The sequence below is a fragment of the Macaca mulatta genome, chromosome 15 (assembly GCF_049350105.2).
Source record: "Macaca mulatta isolate MMU2019108-1 chromosome 15, T2T-MMU8v2.0, whole genome shotgun sequence".
Lineage (NCBI taxonomy): Eukaryota > Metazoa > Chordata > Mammalia > Primates > Cercopithecidae > Macaca > Macaca mulatta.
The window spans coordinates 82,473,492-82,490,652 of NC_133420.1; the positions used below are offsets into that span (position 1 = coordinate 82,473,492).

The 17,161-nt window shown below is 38.9% G+C and overlaps 1 protein-coding gene across 16 annotated transcripts in view; it reads left to right on the forward strand.

Moving 5' to 3' along the window:
• The window catches only part of BNC2 (basonuclin zinc finger protein 2), a 454,984-nt gene that overhangs the window by 183,106 nt on the left and 254,717 nt on the right, over positions 1-17,161 (forward strand). For 6 of the 16 annotated variants that reach the window (XM_077966053.1, XM_077966064.1, XM_077966055.1 and 3 more), the window contains one exon: positions 6,402-6,485. The exons of the other annotated variants lie outside the window; for them this stretch is intronic. In XM_077966053.1, the coding sequence (XP_077822179.1) occupies positions 6,402-6,485 (84 nt within the window). The remainder of the gene's footprint in view (positions 1-6,401; positions 6,486-17,161) is intronic. 16 annotated transcript variants of the gene reach the window in all.

Sequence of the window (17,161 nt, forward strand, 5' to 3'; positions counted from 1 at the left end):
TTTAGGTCAGGAGTTGGAGACCAACCTGGCCAACATGGAGAAACCCCATCTCTACTAAAAGTGCAAAAATTAGCCGGGCGTAGTGGCAGGCACCTGTAATCCCAGCTACTTGGGAGGCTGAGGCAGGAGAATCACTTGAACCCGGGAGGCAGAGGTTGCAGTGAACCGAGATCACGCTACTGCACTCCAGCCTAGGTGACACAGTGAGACTCCATCTTCAAAAAAAAATAAAAAGGCTGGGCACGGTGGCTCACGCCTGTAATCCCAGCACTGTGGGAGGCCGAGGCAGGCAGATCACGAGGTCAGGAGATTGAGACCATCCTGGCTAACATGGTAAAGCCCCATCTCTACTAAAAGTACAAAAAATTAGCTGGGTGTGGTGGCGGGTGCCTGTAGTCCCTCCAGCTACTCGGGAGGCTGAGGCAGAAAAATCGCTTGAACCCAGGGGGCATAGCTTGCACAAGATCGCGCCCCTGTGCTCTGGCCTGGGTGACAGAACGAGACTCTGTTTCAAAAAAAAAAAAAAAAAAAAAAAAAAAAAGAACCCATCCATGGATCTGGTACAAGTGACTTCATTCTCATTTTCTCCAATGCTAAAATCCAGGTAAAACAAGAATTGCAGGAAGTACGTGAAATCTGTGCAATAGTAGGATGTTTTTCAAGTAAAGCACTAGCGAAGTCATTGAGAGAACTTTGTCTTAATTTCCCTTCTGTCCATTTTTATCAAATGTAGAGGGAGACCATAGTGATAGGTCTCAGTTTTCTCGTTTAGAAATAAAAGGAGTACAATGGAAATTTCTCCTCTTCCTTACTTGTCTGATGTGGGAATTAATAAATATTATGTGTAAAGTCCTTTGAGCACTCTGGAAGAAAGATTCTATGTAATTTTAGCATTATTCATGGTCCATTAGGCTCCTCAGGGTGTCACCAAGGAAGAGAGATTTTTGCCTTTTATCCCATATTTCACAGTATAAAAACAAGGTGTTTTTGTTGTTGTTTGTGACTGTGAAAATCTCCTGTAATTGTACCTGCAGAGGTTGCTCCTATCACAGAGCCCAGGGCACTGTTCTTTGGCAGCTCCCCCCGGAGCATCAGTTCCTGAGGAAGAGCAAGAGTGAAGCTTAGTGAAATAGCTCCTGGCGCCTGTGAGGGCATCGTACCTGCTCCACCCCAAACCCCGGCATCCCCCCACCTCCGTCATCTTCTGTGTCTCTCAAGCTGTTGCATAACAGAATCACATACTGATTGACTCTTTTCCGTTTTCTTTTATCTTATGCTGATCCTATAGTTCATTGCTCTGAGATAACTCCAGAGGAGATCTGTGTCTCTTTCAGGCACTGGCACCTGTCCTATCCAGTTCCTCTCCTATAAAATATCTCCCATCCTTATCATGTTCCTATTGCTACGACTCTGCCTCATCTGAGGACTGTATAACAATGAATGTATTTCTGGTCATTCCATATTTGAAAATGGATAAATACTGTGTTGTATTTATTTATTTATTTATTTATTTATTTATTTATTTATTTGAGACAGGGTTTCACTCTGTCACCCAGGCTGGATAAATGCTGTGTTGTTAGTATGTATATATGCATGTATGTATGCATGTATTTGAGACAGGGTTTCACTCTGTCACCCAGGCTGAAGTGTGGTAGCACACTCATAGCTCCTTTTAATTTTGAACTCTTGGGCTTAAGTAATCCTCCTAGGATTACAGGTGCATGTTACCACACCCAGCTAATTTTTCTTTTATTCTTACTTTTCTCCCTGTGTCGCCCAGGCTGGTCTAGAACTCCTGGTCTCCTGCCTTGGCCTCCCTAAGTGCCAGGATTACAGGTGTGATCCACCACATCCAGCTTGACACTGTTTTGATTTACTAGTTGCTTTCTGTTCAGGGAGCAGTGGGTTCCTTCTTCGGCCTTAGGTTCTATATTCTTGGTCCTTCTGAGTCTTAGCCTGGGGTCCTGTGGTAGAGAAAGTTCAGGCCCAGAATTTTATCTTCTAGTTAAATTGTAGGCTGAAAAATGAAGGTAGAATTTAATTGCATACCCTGCCACGTAGCTCACCTTCCTGTGTTTCTGCTTTTGTATTCATTTATTTTGCAGCAGTGTGTTTAACGTGCATCTTCATCTTTACAGTGTTGGGTAATTTGTTTATTTCTTTATCTGCTCTTTCTCACAGGGACTCCTGGTGAGCTTATTGTCAAATCTACTTCACTTAATGGTCTTCCTGAACTCTTTGTGTTATCGGAGTGATTTTTCCTCTTGCCGCTTGGCATTGTATAACCCCTGAAATTAGGCTGGAGTGCTGTTGGGTCTTCCCTTTGGCTTGGAATCGGGCAGTGCTTGTACCTAGCCATGTCGCTCAGGAGCCCTCTGATGGGGCTTTATTTCTGTTTATCTCCCTCCTCCTTTTTTTTTTTTTAAACTTACGTTGTATATCATTCTTTTCCAAGGTCTTTGTCCCTTCAACACTGCCAGACTGAAGCCACCAAAACACATACACTTCAGAACTTATCTGGGCTTGGGGCCAGCTTGACTGAGGAGACGGGAGCTCACATGGAAGTTAGTTTGTTTATTTAGGCTGTGACTTTCATAGTGTCTATCAGGCAGATGCCTACCTGCATGTTTAATATTTAAAAGTAAAATGGAAATTTCAAGTGGACCCTGGCTCTGCAGGAGGCGTCCCTGACTATGAGCCCTTTTCTTCATAACATGATTCTTTTCTCAAGTTCCCATTTCTGTGCCTTTTCCTTTTCCCCTTTGTCCCGTTCCTACCACCCATTTTTCATGGCCATTCATCTTCAGATATTTTCAACGGTAGCTCCCATTTACAACCTGGAGCTTTTTATGGCTTCTTTTCAGGATTCTGGTCCCTAACAGGATTTTTTGTGTGTGATCTCAGTAAACAAAGAACGCGTGTATGTGTGTGCGTGTGGTGTGTGTGTGTAGGAAGCCTGCCATATTTCCTCTCTGCCCCACAGAAAATGTGTTTTCTGGAAGCCCTTTTGACACTGAAGTGAATGCCCACTGGCCCTCCCTTGTTGAATTCTCCTGAGGGGAGAGAGACAGGCCTTTATACTTGTTGTCCTATCTTTTGTTTCTGCTGATTATACACAAAGTAAGTTGTAAATAGCCTCTCACACACCATGATTCCTTTGAGGTATGTATGTACAGGAGAGTAGATACATACTCAGCCTCCTCTTGCCCTGGGGATTTCAGAGGGTCCCTTTTAAGGCCTCTGACTTCCTGTTACAGCACTAAGATAATGAAATTTACATCAGTTATAGACAGTTATTCCATAATTAAACCTGTGGCATAATGTTTAGAAATATTAGCTGAACAGTTCACCTTTTTTTTGTTTTTAAGTTAAATGATTTTATTACTTTAAAAGCAACATATACAATCATACAAAAAGAATAAAAAGTTAAGTACCTGTCATCTTAATCACTGTGAGCATTTTGGAAAATCTTTGTAGAACTTTGTACTATATAGTATGTCTTAAAACAGGCACTAGATGCTAGGACAGAGGAAAAGTGGATAAAATGGAATTCCCCAAATCAGTTTAAAATTAAATAATGGTTAGGCACACCCCATATTTTATTATCCTAATTTACAATGGAGTGATAATAAGGAGTTAGACAATTGATACCTGATTTTTCTTCAGTCATTTTTTGATTGCTTATAGCTGGCTAACTTCGGAGGCTTCTAAATCAAAAGGTGGAATGAAATGTACTAAATTACAACTAATTAGGTTATCAACTTTTGTCTCTTTTGTATCTTCCTTAGTATGTTTTGAATTCAGGAAGAGATATGGTTTGCCTCTCCGTGCTGAAACATTTCCCTAACTGATGATGCTGATGGTGGTGGATGGGGGAGAGTGTGGTATGTTTTTAGACTGTGAACCCTTCAGTGAACTTCGCGAACCAATTTTGATTTGAATCTCTAGTTCCTCATTTTTCAGAATATGGGAGTCCACTTTCAAAGATTCTTATGGGTATATTTTTCTGCTCAGAAATCCTAGCACTCTAAGTTTGAAAATGTACCCACTTCCTTACTAGTTCCTTTTTGTGATTATGATTGTTGAAACATACTGGTAGTTTGCCACTGTTTCCTCCCAACTTACTCACAGAACTTTATGTTTTCTCTTAGAAACTGTGTATTTCTAAGTGTCTCACGTTGTAATTGCATGTAATTTTAGTTGTTTAACTTTCTCCTTCCCTCTTGAGAATGTTTATAAAGTACATTCTGTGACTGTGAAGATAAAAAGAACTAGAAACTTAGTGTTTGTGACGTGGTCAAATAATCTTAAGGTAAGTAGGAATTTGTTTTGTGTATGTGAGATCGGATGAGGTTTACACTTAATTTGCAGTATATGGCTTACTGAATCTGCCTTTGTTAAGTCACATTGATTGAGGTTTTATAAGAAGGTTTTGGGGGGATTCATTTTGATTTGGAATCTTGTAAGGTTAATTTTTTTCTTTTCCCTTCTGTTGCTCCCTGGGGAGAATTACTGTTGCAGAACTCATTAGTGGCCCTCCATATGTCAACTGAGGGGTAGAATCAGCATTATTTCTATGTGTGACCCAACACAAATGCACAGTGTCCCCGTTCTTCTTGCTGCCCCATTTCTGTCTCATTCTTCAGTTAAGAGGATAAATTCCCTTTTTTGTTGCTTGTGTTGTCCTAGACCAAGGAGCAAGTAGTAGGTCTTGATTTCTGTTAGCACCTTTTTCCTTTGTTGTCTTCTTTGTAATTTCTTTCATATGAAACATCAACAAATACCTCTAGAATGGATGTCACTAAATGTAGTTATTACGTTTTTTTTTTTTTTTAATTAACTTCCTTGAAATGTATTCTCAACCTTTTTTTGCTTTCTCATTTCTTAAGTTTGAATCCAGGCTTTGCAACTTAATAACATGTGACCCTGAGCTAGTTATTTACCTACTCAAAGCCTCAGTTTTTTTGTTTGTCGACTGGAGATGCTCATACTCCGTAAGAGTGTTGAGAGGAAAATGAGGGTTAATCTACACGTAAGATGCCCACATAGTGACTGGCACATTGACCTCCATGTGTGAAATTCTTGGGTAAAGAGTGGTTATAAACTTCAAAGACAGATGACACTCTGTCCATTTTACCTTATGAGCCTAGTAAAGAACAAAAGACTTGGAAAGAATGAGAGAACTGGACCTAAAAATGTTTGAAGCGTTGACTGAGTGTGGGTTTTTTTTTTTTTTTTTCCCAGTGATATTCACTAGTGAACTTGCAAGGTGAGGTATACTGAACATTGTTTAAGTTTGAATGAGTGTACTGATTTTTGGGTGAAAAGAAAGAGGGAAGAACCTTCTAAGCTGACATGCATGGCTGAAAACTGATGTCTGAACAACGCGAATTGATTAGCAGAGATGATTTTAATTGGAGTTTTAAAAAAGTGAAACTAAACAAAACAGAGGAGTGCTTTGATAGGGAAAGAAGACAAAGGTGAGATGATGCTTAGTTGATGTATTGAATTTAGGGACATATAGACAGTTATATGATTAGTGAGGGTAGTATAAGTCTGGAAATAATGAGGAACAGTTAGAAATTTTTAAAAAGCAGAAAACATGTTTAGGTGGAATCTAAAACCTTGTTTAATCTTAAAAAATCTGAAATGAAATAAGCAAGGGACAGTAGGCAGTATTTAAGGATGGTATTGACTAATTATAATAGGTTAGTTTTGAAAAAGGGCTCTTAGTGGCTTTCAGTGTAGAATTTTAAATATAGAGAAATGTTCATTAAGTTTTAACCTTGTTTTTTTATTATTAGGGCAGATATATAAAACAAGGTTTTTAAACTTAAAGATAACATGTTTAAATGACTATTAATAATAAATATTGATAAATAGAAGTCTGCCTGTGCTAGCCTATACCAGGAACAGGAAAAATAAATTTGAATACATATTTTAAGAATGTAAAGGAACTTAAGCATTGTAGAATGTATTGTATTAATTCCTACATAAGAAAACTAAAGGAAAGAGGAAAAGAAAAAATTTTTGTTACCAATGTGAAACAGAAACTATCTATTTTGGTCTTTTCCCCTTCCTGCATTTCCTTCCTTCTTTCCCCTTCCTCCTGTCTGTGGATATTTATTAGGTGCCTACTGTGTGCTGCATGCTGTGAATACAAGGAGGAACAAAATTTATGTTGCTTTTTTCTTCTTGGAATTTACCTTCTGGTAGTTAATAAACTTTGTTATATGGTGTTCACTATATATTTGACATACTAAGTGTCACATACATGTCAAGCCACGATAACCTGTTGTAGACTCGCAGTTGGGATTTCCTCTCTCAGCCTGGGTCAAGTGTGACTGTGCAGTTCTCAGCAGCCTTCATACACAGCATCTAATGTGGCTGTATTCCCTCAGGTTCCATTGGCATGTACTGGCAGAGTGCTGGGGGCAGACTTCTGCCCAAACCTGGAGGAGCCAGACCACAGGCTGGAAGTCCAGGTTGGAGTCTTAACTGTTTTCTCAGCTGGGGGTGGTGTGACAGAAACTGTGGTCCTGGAAAGCCATTTGGGTATATCAGTGCCATCAGGAAAAGACAACCATTGAGACAGGTGTGAAGAGGGACTACTGTAGCGTATGTGCAGCCAAAGGTCCTTTTCAGGATGAGTTGTCTGTAACTGTAGATCATTTGTTTGTTCAGTCAAGAAATATATACATACTGCAGTAAGTACATGGTCTCTGAAGGTTGACTACCTAGAGTTGACACGAGTTGCTGTGAGACCTTTGGCAAGTCACTTAATTTAAGTGAGCCTTAGTTTTCCCATCTGTAAGATGGAGATGTACCATACAAGGTGATTATGAGAATTTAAAGGACCTAACATATATTCAGCAGTTAGTACAGGACCTGCCACATAATAGGTACCCAGTAAATATTAGCTTTCACCTTCTAAGACTTTTATTATCATGTGCTAAGGACTGTGCTAAGCACTTGGGGATATATGTTAGTAAGTCATGCTTCCTACAATATGGTCTCCTAGCTCAGGAGAACAGCAGCCATTCAACTGGGTGCTTATCAGAAAAGTAGGACTTAATGACAAATATCTTCTTCATGGATTGGAAGATATGTCTTGTGGTGTAGTAGGAGTATGTTAGCAAAGTACTTTTTTTGGTGAAACTGTTGAATTGAAATTCAGTTCATTTTGTGTGGTCTTGAGACATTAGAAGTGGTTTGGTGTATTACAAATTAAAAATGTAAATATGACATTTTGGCTAAAGGCATGCCTCCATTTCCATGTACCTTATAATATTTAAGGAATGTGTGTGCCAATGCAAAGATGCAGGCTTAAGTTTCAACATGGATAGCATTCCCTAGCATGAGGAAACTTATACTTTTTTTTTTTAGAACCTCCATTTGGCCTCATTTTCTAAATTTTCAGGCTTATAAGATGAGCATAGTGAGCTCAGTTTTAAAACATTTGTACTGATTTAGGACCACAAATGAGAAAAGAGAACCGTTTAAAAAATGGACTTCTACACAGTGAGAATGAGGGTGGAAGTGGTGGTTGGAGGAGGTTTCAGTTTTTATGGTACTGAAGGGTATGCCATCTCTAGCACACCTGCTCTTGGCCTAGGGAAGACCACCTGAGCTCTGCTGTGCCCCAAACTGGTACTGTCTGGGTGGTGTATGGCTGTGATACAACAGAAAAGCAGGTGGGACACATATGAGACACGATCATGTATTTCCTAGTTCTAGAAAGCTAACAGCTTGTGTGTGACACGCAAATGCAGAGTGATGGAAGACTTTTTGTGGAGAGTAGTCTGATCCTTGACCTTTTTTGGGTAGGACGAGTGATGTTCTTCGAACACATCACCTGGAATGGTCTGTCATGGGTGATTGTTGGAAATCTGTTTTTAAACCTTGAGTTACAGTGAAAAGAAAAATGGGTTTTGCAGATGTGAGTGTGTGAGATAAAACTGGAAAAAAAACCTATTGAGTACATTGACATACTACGGGAGAAAATGTAGAAAATGTTATATTTACAAGTTAAAGTAACATTCTGGTTGTAGATAAACCAGATGTGGGCTTGATAGTTCAGCAAGGACCTTGCAAAAAAAGACCAAGTTCCTGGACAAAGTAATGAAAGTGATATTATTGGATTCCTCATTGCGGAACATCATTTTGGTGGACTGCGTGGAAATACTGAATCTGTTAAAAGATGATCAACTATGGAGAGTTGGTCAAGTAGCTGGGACCCACTTGAAGCATTTATTCCTCTCTTCTTTTTCCTCTGCCTTCCTAAATATGACTTTTGCACATTTTAGAAATACCTAGTACATATCCATATTATGTCCGTCATAATAAACTTGATGCTTAATATACTTTTCACCAGCTATCTATTTCAGGAGTATTTTTTAGCTTAGACTGTTTTCATTCTTGCCATGGCATGTGTCCTCGTCGTTTTTAAATTTTTTCCTAGAGAATGAGCCATTTCTTACTGTTCAGCACAGCTTTATACTCTAGGGAACTCACTATAGGACTTGCCAGTCATCTCCTCCTCCTGCTTGTATCATAGGCTTTCCCCCAGGGCTAGGCATTATCATCACTAGAGGATTTGCTGTTTGGCCTCTTGATTCTGAGAATAACCTCCCATACACCTCAATTTAGGAGCAACGGTTTGTTTATATTCTTTCTTAGAAAGGATTTTTGTTTAGACATACAGCCCTCAAATCTGGTTTACTTTTATATTGTAGCTGACATAGGTTCTCATGACTGGTGGAGCCCCTTTCTGCTCTTTGCCTTCTTCCTTTTAAACCTTTACCTTTTATTCCTAAAATTTCAGATTTCTTAGCAGCTTTATTTTTCAATAATCCCAAGATCCCCTACTCTGTTATGAATGTATCTTTGGTTTTGAATGACTGTCATCCTTCAAGTCTGTGCCTGACTTGACTTTTGCAAGGGCATCTGCTGTGTTTTGTGTTAATATTGCTTGATTCAGAAAAATAACTGGAAATCAAGATTTTGATTCTCTAACTTTGTTTATTTTCCCCAGTGGCTTTTGAAGTGGATACTCCAGTTTGGGAGGTTAACTGATGAATAGTAGCAAATAATTACACTCTTATGCAATAATCTTCTAAGAAATGGTTATTCTAATTTAGAGTCTACTTAATTGCTGATATTTTACTTTTATCAGAGAAAAGTTACCCTGTTAGTTCAGTTGTGCCTCATGTATTAAGTTGTTACATTTAGCTCAGCACAGTTCTTTCCTTGGTTGGGAATTCAAGATGTGAGGTTTGACTCGGTATTTTTCAACGCTGAAGTGCTTAGAAAATTAGAGTAAATAATGAACCAATATTTCGGTACTAGATTAGACACAATTTACTGTGATGTTTTATAAACCACAGACTTCTTTCTTCTGTGAATGCGTGAAGGATCACTTTTTTTCAGACATACTGGGGTGCAAGTGTAAATTTCCATAAAATTTAAATGAGGTGCTTCCTGTAATTAATGAACAATTGTGGCTGCTCTCTGGTCTGCATTGTAATTAACCGTGATCAGGCTTGTTTAGTGATGACACTGTTCCTGTAATAATTTGACAAGCTACTGTGAATTTGCCAGGTTATTAAACAACCTGCAGCATTCTCTTCTGGAATCACGGGGATGAGCTCGGCTGCTGCTGCTAGTTAAATGCAGCATAAGGGGAAACCAAAAGCTGCTCATCGAAGTCTGTCGATCACTATGAACAGATTTAAATTCCTGTGATGTTGGAGAAGTTAATTACTTTTGTATAGGGTGTCTTGAAAACTTTTTATTACATGATAAACCTACTGGGGCAAAGCTGGTCATGTTTATGAACTCACAATGAATCCAGCAAATTTTCTATATTTTTTAACACCAGTATGAACTAAACAAAATCTGAAGTTCCCCTTACCACCTTATTAAATAGGTATAACTTATTTTTTTAAAAAAGGTTGTTTCCTTCACAGATATGTCCACAACATCCCCCCAAATATAAGTTCACTCTCTCTCTTTTTTTTCTGTTCCAAATAGATGACCTTGTGCTAAACAAAGTCGTGTTGCAGGTAGAGCAGTCTAAGTGGACCAGTAGCCTTATATCCTTGGTCACCAGTGCACCGGTCCCCCAACCCCCTCTTTCAGGTTAAGATCTGTTCAAAACGTTACTGTCTAGTTACTGTGGTGTCTTTCATTCAGATTCTGTTTATTGACTAAACCACAAGGATTCCTGCCCAAAGTACCAGGCGGTCTATGCTTGACTGATTTTGATTTTCTAACATCAGCCCTGGGGTTTATTTGAAAAATGTACATACACTGCAGCTTTAACAAGTCAAGTGACTGCATGTTTTTGACCATGGAGTAGAGTATATCTGAAGATCATTAAATTTAGTGGGGGAAGGGAGGGGTAGAGAATAAGTGTAGTAGTCATTGTACCATTGCAGAGTGAGTGAGTGTGTGTGTGTGTTTGTGTGTGTGTGACACATGGTTTTTGTCTTTTCATCTTCTCCAAGAGCCAGAAAGTTTCCTGCAGTTCTCTTTCCAGCTATTGACAAATGATTGCCAGATGTGAGATCTTTGCAGTGCTCTTTCCCTCAGCAAACCTGCAGCGATGGGATATTTGATTCTCCCTTGCCCATTTCATCTCCTTTCCACATCTGCCAGGGACACACAAGCAATACATCCCTACATGAGAGTTTAAAGTTTATTCAGCTCCTTTTTCCCCTCCGATAAAATGTTTGGAGACAACAGAATGAGGTCCATATGACTCTCTCCTGACTTCACCGTATGAAATTAATTGTTTATTTTACTTATCTACCTTTCAGTAATTGAAGTATTTCATTTTAGTTTCGGTCCATGGAAAATTTGACGTAACTCTGGGAGTGCTGAGAGTTTCCTATTGTCTGCTTGCTGCAAGTATGCCACCATCTCAGCTTCCCTTTGAGTGCCTCAATTCTGATAAAAACTAGACTGTTTCATAGGACTTCCCAGTAAAGTAATTTTAATCAACAGCTGTCAAAATATTAAGTATGGAGTGTCTGGTAAAATTCAGTAGTCATTTAGAATTGAAAAAGCCACCTAAGAGGGAGAAAATTCAACTTGTTGGGTTTGATTGGTTTACTCTGTGTTTGTATCCATTGTCAAAATTCATATGGATGAGGCTCTAGTTTTAATCACAAGTAGCTTAAAAAGAGAAAGTACACTGAGTTTTGGAGGAATCTGAAGTTAGCCTGTGTAGGCCACACACATAATCACTAACATGCACAGAAGCCTTTTGCATCTGCTTGGAATCTGTATTGATACTGAATTTTTTTTTCTCATCTCAGTTTGAAAATATTTTCCAAAATGCCCTTATAGCTCATGTTCATACTATAGGGTGGGCTGACACAGGTGGCCTGTCTGTTTTCCTATTACACTTTTTGGCAAATGGAAAGGCCCCTTATTCCCTGAATAAGATCAACTTTTTTTTTTTTAAACATTTAAAAAATAATCCATAAAATGTCTGCCACATGTTCTCTAGTTTATGGAAATGTTTTCTAAATTAGACTTGTGGAATTGGATTCTTATTGTGAAAGTATTAGTGTGTTTACTATTTCTGCTACCTTCTTAGCTGCCTGCGATAATGTGAATTTAGATTTTTATATGAAATTTGAATGAGGAATATAATTATTATTTCTGAATTCCTGCACTGAGAAAAACTTTTTTCTTATTAAAGGAGGTAAATGATTATACCCACATCAGAATCAACATAGAAAAAGTGTGAAGTCTGTTTTTCAATATTTTCTTCAAAAAATTAACAAAACAATAATGGCAAACAAACCTAACAAGAACAACAACAAAAGCCCCTGAAAAGATTAAATCCTCCTAAACCGAAGTAAATGGCGGAAAACCATTTACCACAAGTTGCCAAAATGTTGTATGTTTCTATTGGAAGTTTTTACCGAGTAGAATAGAAGATAATCACAGCCGAACACGAGGACAGTGATTTCAAACTGTTTACCTTTAAAAACAAGATGAAGATCATGACGGAGGGGTTAAGTTTAAAAAACACTCCCCCTATGCAAAACAAAATTACTAAGAACCAAACAGATCCCTGTGGAAAAGTTTATATGATTATTGTTCTGACTTTCCCTGAGGACTGACGCCATGGTAGGCACTCAGTGGATGCCAGTGGTGGAAGGTGGAGGCAAAGAGCCCTTTCATAAAACAACAAGGTTAGGAACTCCTCTGGCAGGAGCCAAGTTCCTCCGAGTTTAGATCACTTCACATAATTTGCCCTCGCTAATGCATTTGCTGGTTTCTCATGCCTTCCTGCCTTTTCCTCTCCATGGTTACTCTGGGAGACAGAGAGGTGCTAAGCAATGGAGGTGTCATCCGGCCCGCGCACCTAGGGAACGTCCTTCAGAGGACGACTTGTCACCAGCCGTCAAAGAAGAGAGTGGCTTTGTGGTCTCTGAACATCTGGCAGCGCTGCACAGGAAGCTGAGGGGGTGTCATTAATTGTGATGAAATAATTTAAACCATCAGGAATAAATGAGGCTGTTAAGCTAAGTTCAGATTCCATTTGCCATGCACATGTGTCTAGCAGCCTGTGTGCAGTTAAAAAAAATTGAATTATATTAGCTCATGAGTAGAAGTGAAACAGATACTGTAAATGAAACAAGTTGCTGTATAGTGATGACATCGTGTTGAACCATTTCACAGAGTTACAGTTTGTAGGGTCAGTATATCAAAAGCGGTATATTATTTAATGAGTTTTTATATAAAACATTCTTACGGTATTGAATATAGTAAGGACCAGTGGTTTATGGGTATGTAGGGAGGATGTGTAGGTAGATGGGTGGAAAGAAGCAAGCCACCAGGTAAAGGTACAGTGGGGTGGGTGGGAGGTGCTTTGCCAGGCTGAATTGAGGCACAGTGTACCTTTCTATAGAGTCTGGCTGTGATTGCAATATTAGGTGCCCTTGCTCTGCATACATAGTGCCGCTTGGAGGACAATTTCTCTCTGATGACCAACTATGAATGTTCCTTTGAGAGCTTCTGACACTTTGGGCACATCCATGTTGTTTTCTTGCTATTAAAAACAACCATCTTGGGCGATAGAAGATTACTCCTCAAGCAAGGGAACATATTTATAAGGCTTTGCACAATCAGTGAACACTGATTTTGATTGTAATTTTCAGGCACTATGGAAGGAGACATCCCTAAGTCCTTCACAAAGGAAAGACTGTCGGGTTTGGAATGTCAGGACAACTCTGAGGTTATGTGCACTAAACGGAGCAATGGTGTGTAGGTTCCAAAGTATATTTGTAAAATAAAAGCCATTCCTTTACACACAAGTGGAGCTTTCAAACTTGAACTTTTATGTAAAAATAATCATGGAAATTTGAAAAAAAAAAAAAAGACCGTTACTGTTTAGGTACAGAAAGAATTTTTAAAAAATTACTGGAGAGGTAATCCCTCTGTTAGAAAACAGATACATGGCCAGGCGTGGTGGCTCACGCCTGTAATCCCAGCACTTTGGGAGGTGGGCAGATTGCCTGAGCTCTCAGCAGCTCGAGACCACCCTCGGCAACATGGTGAAACCCTGTCTCTAATTAAAAAAAAAATACAGAAAATTAGCTGGGCGTAGTGGCACGTGCCTGTAATCCCATCTACTTGGGAGACTAAGGCACGAGAATTGGGAGGTGGAGGCTGCAGTGAGCCAAGATTGCACCACTGCACTCCAGCCTGGGCGACAGAGCAACACTCTGTCTCAAAAAAAAAAAAAAGAAAAAGAAAAAGAAAGAAAACAGATACAAGTGATGGTCTGGAACTTGGGCAAGCTTTGGACAAGAGTTGTTTTGCTAAAAGTATTTTATCTCCCTTTGCCCCTTCATCCCTCCCTTACCTTATTGCCTGCCTTTTTCACTGTCACGTGCTGCCTTTTTTCTTCCTCCTGTCTCTCCCTTTTCTCTTTTCCTTTCCATTATTCTCACTTTTATTTTGCATCCTCTTTTTTTTTGTTACAATTGATTCTCATCCTCTACCCTCACAGAAAGTGAACTGCAATTCCATTTTCATTTATAACGTTGGTTTTCCTGCTGCTAGTTCAAAGATTGATATCTACAATTACTTAGTTTGTAAAATTATAAAATTTAGGTTACGTTTTTGCGTAAAGTTGTGTGACCATTGGTGAATTTTTTAAAAGAAAGCAATTGAACCTTGATTAAGCTTTTTAAAAGGAATGCAGAATACTCATTGAGTTATCCTCTTCCCTGGACCTGAATGAAATTGTTGTTGGTGAAAGTCAACTAGAAGTTTGTGGCTCTGGGTTACCCTCTCGCTTCTTACTCTGGACACAGGAGGAAGACATTCCGGTTGAAACACTTGTGTTTCCTCTAACTTTAGACATGTTTGAAGTTGAATAGAATGACCAGTAGTCAGGATGTTGCTACTCTGTGTGTGTGTGTGTCTGTGTGTGTCTGTGTTTGAGACAAAGTCTAGCTTTGTCGCCCAGGCTGGAGTGCAGTGGCACGATCTTGGCTCACTGCAACCTCTACCTCCCAGGTTCAAGCGATTCTCCTGCCTCAGCCTCCCGAGTAGCTGGGACTATGGGCATGCACCACCACGCCCAGTTAATTTTTGTATTTTTAGTAGAGACGGGGTTTCACAATGTTGGCTGGGCTGGTCTCGAACTCTTGATCTCAAGTAATCCGCCAGCCTCAGCCACCCAAAGTGCTGGGATTATAGGTGTGAGCCAACGTGCCTGGCCATGTGTGTTTTTATCTTTAAGTTTTATTTTAATTGATGGATAGTATAGAAAGATGAGTTCTTCAGCCTATCTCTTGGCACTGTTGGACAGACTGAAGGAGATTGTGCCTGTGTATTAGCTTTCGCTAGTAGTGAATACATTGTTGTTACTGTGTAAATTACTTTTACTAGCTTCTGGTGGCCAAGCAGATAAAAATTAGAATTTTTTTCTGAAATTTTCACATATCTTGAAAAATTAAATATTTTTCACCTAAAAACATTTTTATAATTTTTCCCAGAATAAAGAATCTAAAGTGAACACAGAACATTTTTTAACAAGATAACTATGTTTTTCTTTCTATCTTTCTTAATTCGCATTCTGTAATACATTTGTTTCTCAAACAAATAAGAAAATGATAATATATTCAACAATGACTTGTGCTTTCTTTCAGAAGTGTGTTAGTAAATATTTACAGGGAAAAAAACAGTTTCATGAACTTGCTTTTTTTTTCTCCTCCCTTGTTCTTACTTCGGTGTGGTGTGAACTGGATGCCCCTACATATTTTCGAGACTTTATTCTGCTGCTGCTGTTAACTTAGCATCTAGTTAGGCAGCATTAAATTTGTGAGTTCCTGTGTCTCAGGTTCTGTATTTCACATACATTGTGGATTAAGTAAACTTTGGTCGAATGGCCTGAGAACTTAACTACATTTCTGCATTCTTTCTCAATACCAGTATTTCTGTGAGAGATTTTGGACAACCGACTTAACATAAGTTGTTCATGTTGGCAACTGCCAGTATTAATGTAAGAAGTATTAAATAAGATACTTATGTTTATGTACGTTCCTAAGCCATAGCAGCTTCATAGAAGAAGGAAAAAATAGAGAAAAACAAAATATTTTAATTCTTGGCTTAAATAGAATTATGCATTTGTGTTTGGGTGTGTGCCTATGCATGGATTTGGTATGTACATACACACATGTCATATATATGTATATATCCATATTTTTATATGTTTATAAGAATAGCTAGTGATATTCTGTTCAAATATTTTGTTGGAGTTAGTCATAATTAATAATTTAAGAGCACACATTCCCCCCTACATGTACACAAAAGAAAAAGAAAAATTCTTTTGTTTGAGTAGATAATGGAAGCTCAATTTGTGTTTTCAATTCTTTAGGATCAGTATTTTTTCATATGTTTTTGAAATTAAAAGCTGGACTTGATTGATTGAGACAGAGTCTCGCTTTGTCGCCCAGGCTGGAGCGAAGTGGCACAATCTCAGCTCACTGCAACCTCTGCCTCCCGGGTTCAAGTGATTCTCCTGCCTCAGCCTCCTGAGTAAGTAGCTGGGATTACAGGTGCGTGCTACCACACCCAGCTAATTTTTGTATTTTAAAATACAAAATTTCACATGGATAACTGAGATTCACCACGTTGGCCAGACTGGTCTCAAACTCCTGACCTCAAGTGATTGACCTGTCTCAGCTTCCCTAAGTGCTGGGATTACAGCCCGGCCAAAGCTGGAAATTACTTCAGTTATGTAACCTAGTATCTTTACAGATTTGGAAACTGAGGCAGAGAACTTTTAAGACTTAACTAAAATCACGTAGTTAGTAACACACTCTTCATTGCTAATGTGTCAGTCTTTAAGATACTATTTACTAGGTTTTATTCCTTTAGAGTTTAACAAGTATTATATAACAGTATTCTGAATTTTTTCTTTTCATCGAAAATTAGGCCAGGCATAGTGGCTCATGCCTTTAATCCCCGCATTTTGGAAGGTGGCGAGGTGGGCAGATCACTTGAGCCCAGGAGTTCAAGAGCAGCGTGGGCAACATGGCAAAAGGCTGGTTCTACTAAAAATAAAAATACATAAATTAGCTGGGTGTGGTGACATGTGCCTGTAGTCGCAGCTATTCTGAAGGCTGAGGCGGGAGGATCACTTGAGACCAGAGGCAGAGGTTGTGGTGAGTCGATATCACAGTACCACACCACTGAACTCCAGCCTGGGTGACACAGTGAGACTTAAAAAAATAAAAAAATAAAAAAATTAACTCTTTACTCCTTGTTTTGTATAATCCAAGGGGACATAAATAAAGGATGTAAGTATCAGTTAGACCTCAGTAAAGGTGGGGAAAAGGTGAAGAAACATGCGAGGAGGCTACATTTTTAGGCACTGTAGTAGTTGTCTTGGCAGGTTTCCCTATGAAAATAGCAGATCTTCCTGCACCGTGTGTGAAATGTGCTAACTTGATGCTAAGAAATGGAATATTGTGGTCTTGCTTTTATTTTTTCCCTTCTACTTTTCTAGTGTCAGGTAGTTTAGAATTTAGGTGTTGTTCAAATGCTGATTCTTAAACTTTTAAGTATCAGAAATATTCCCATCTAATAATCTGTTTCAAAACTGCCATTATAGACAACTGAATAATGG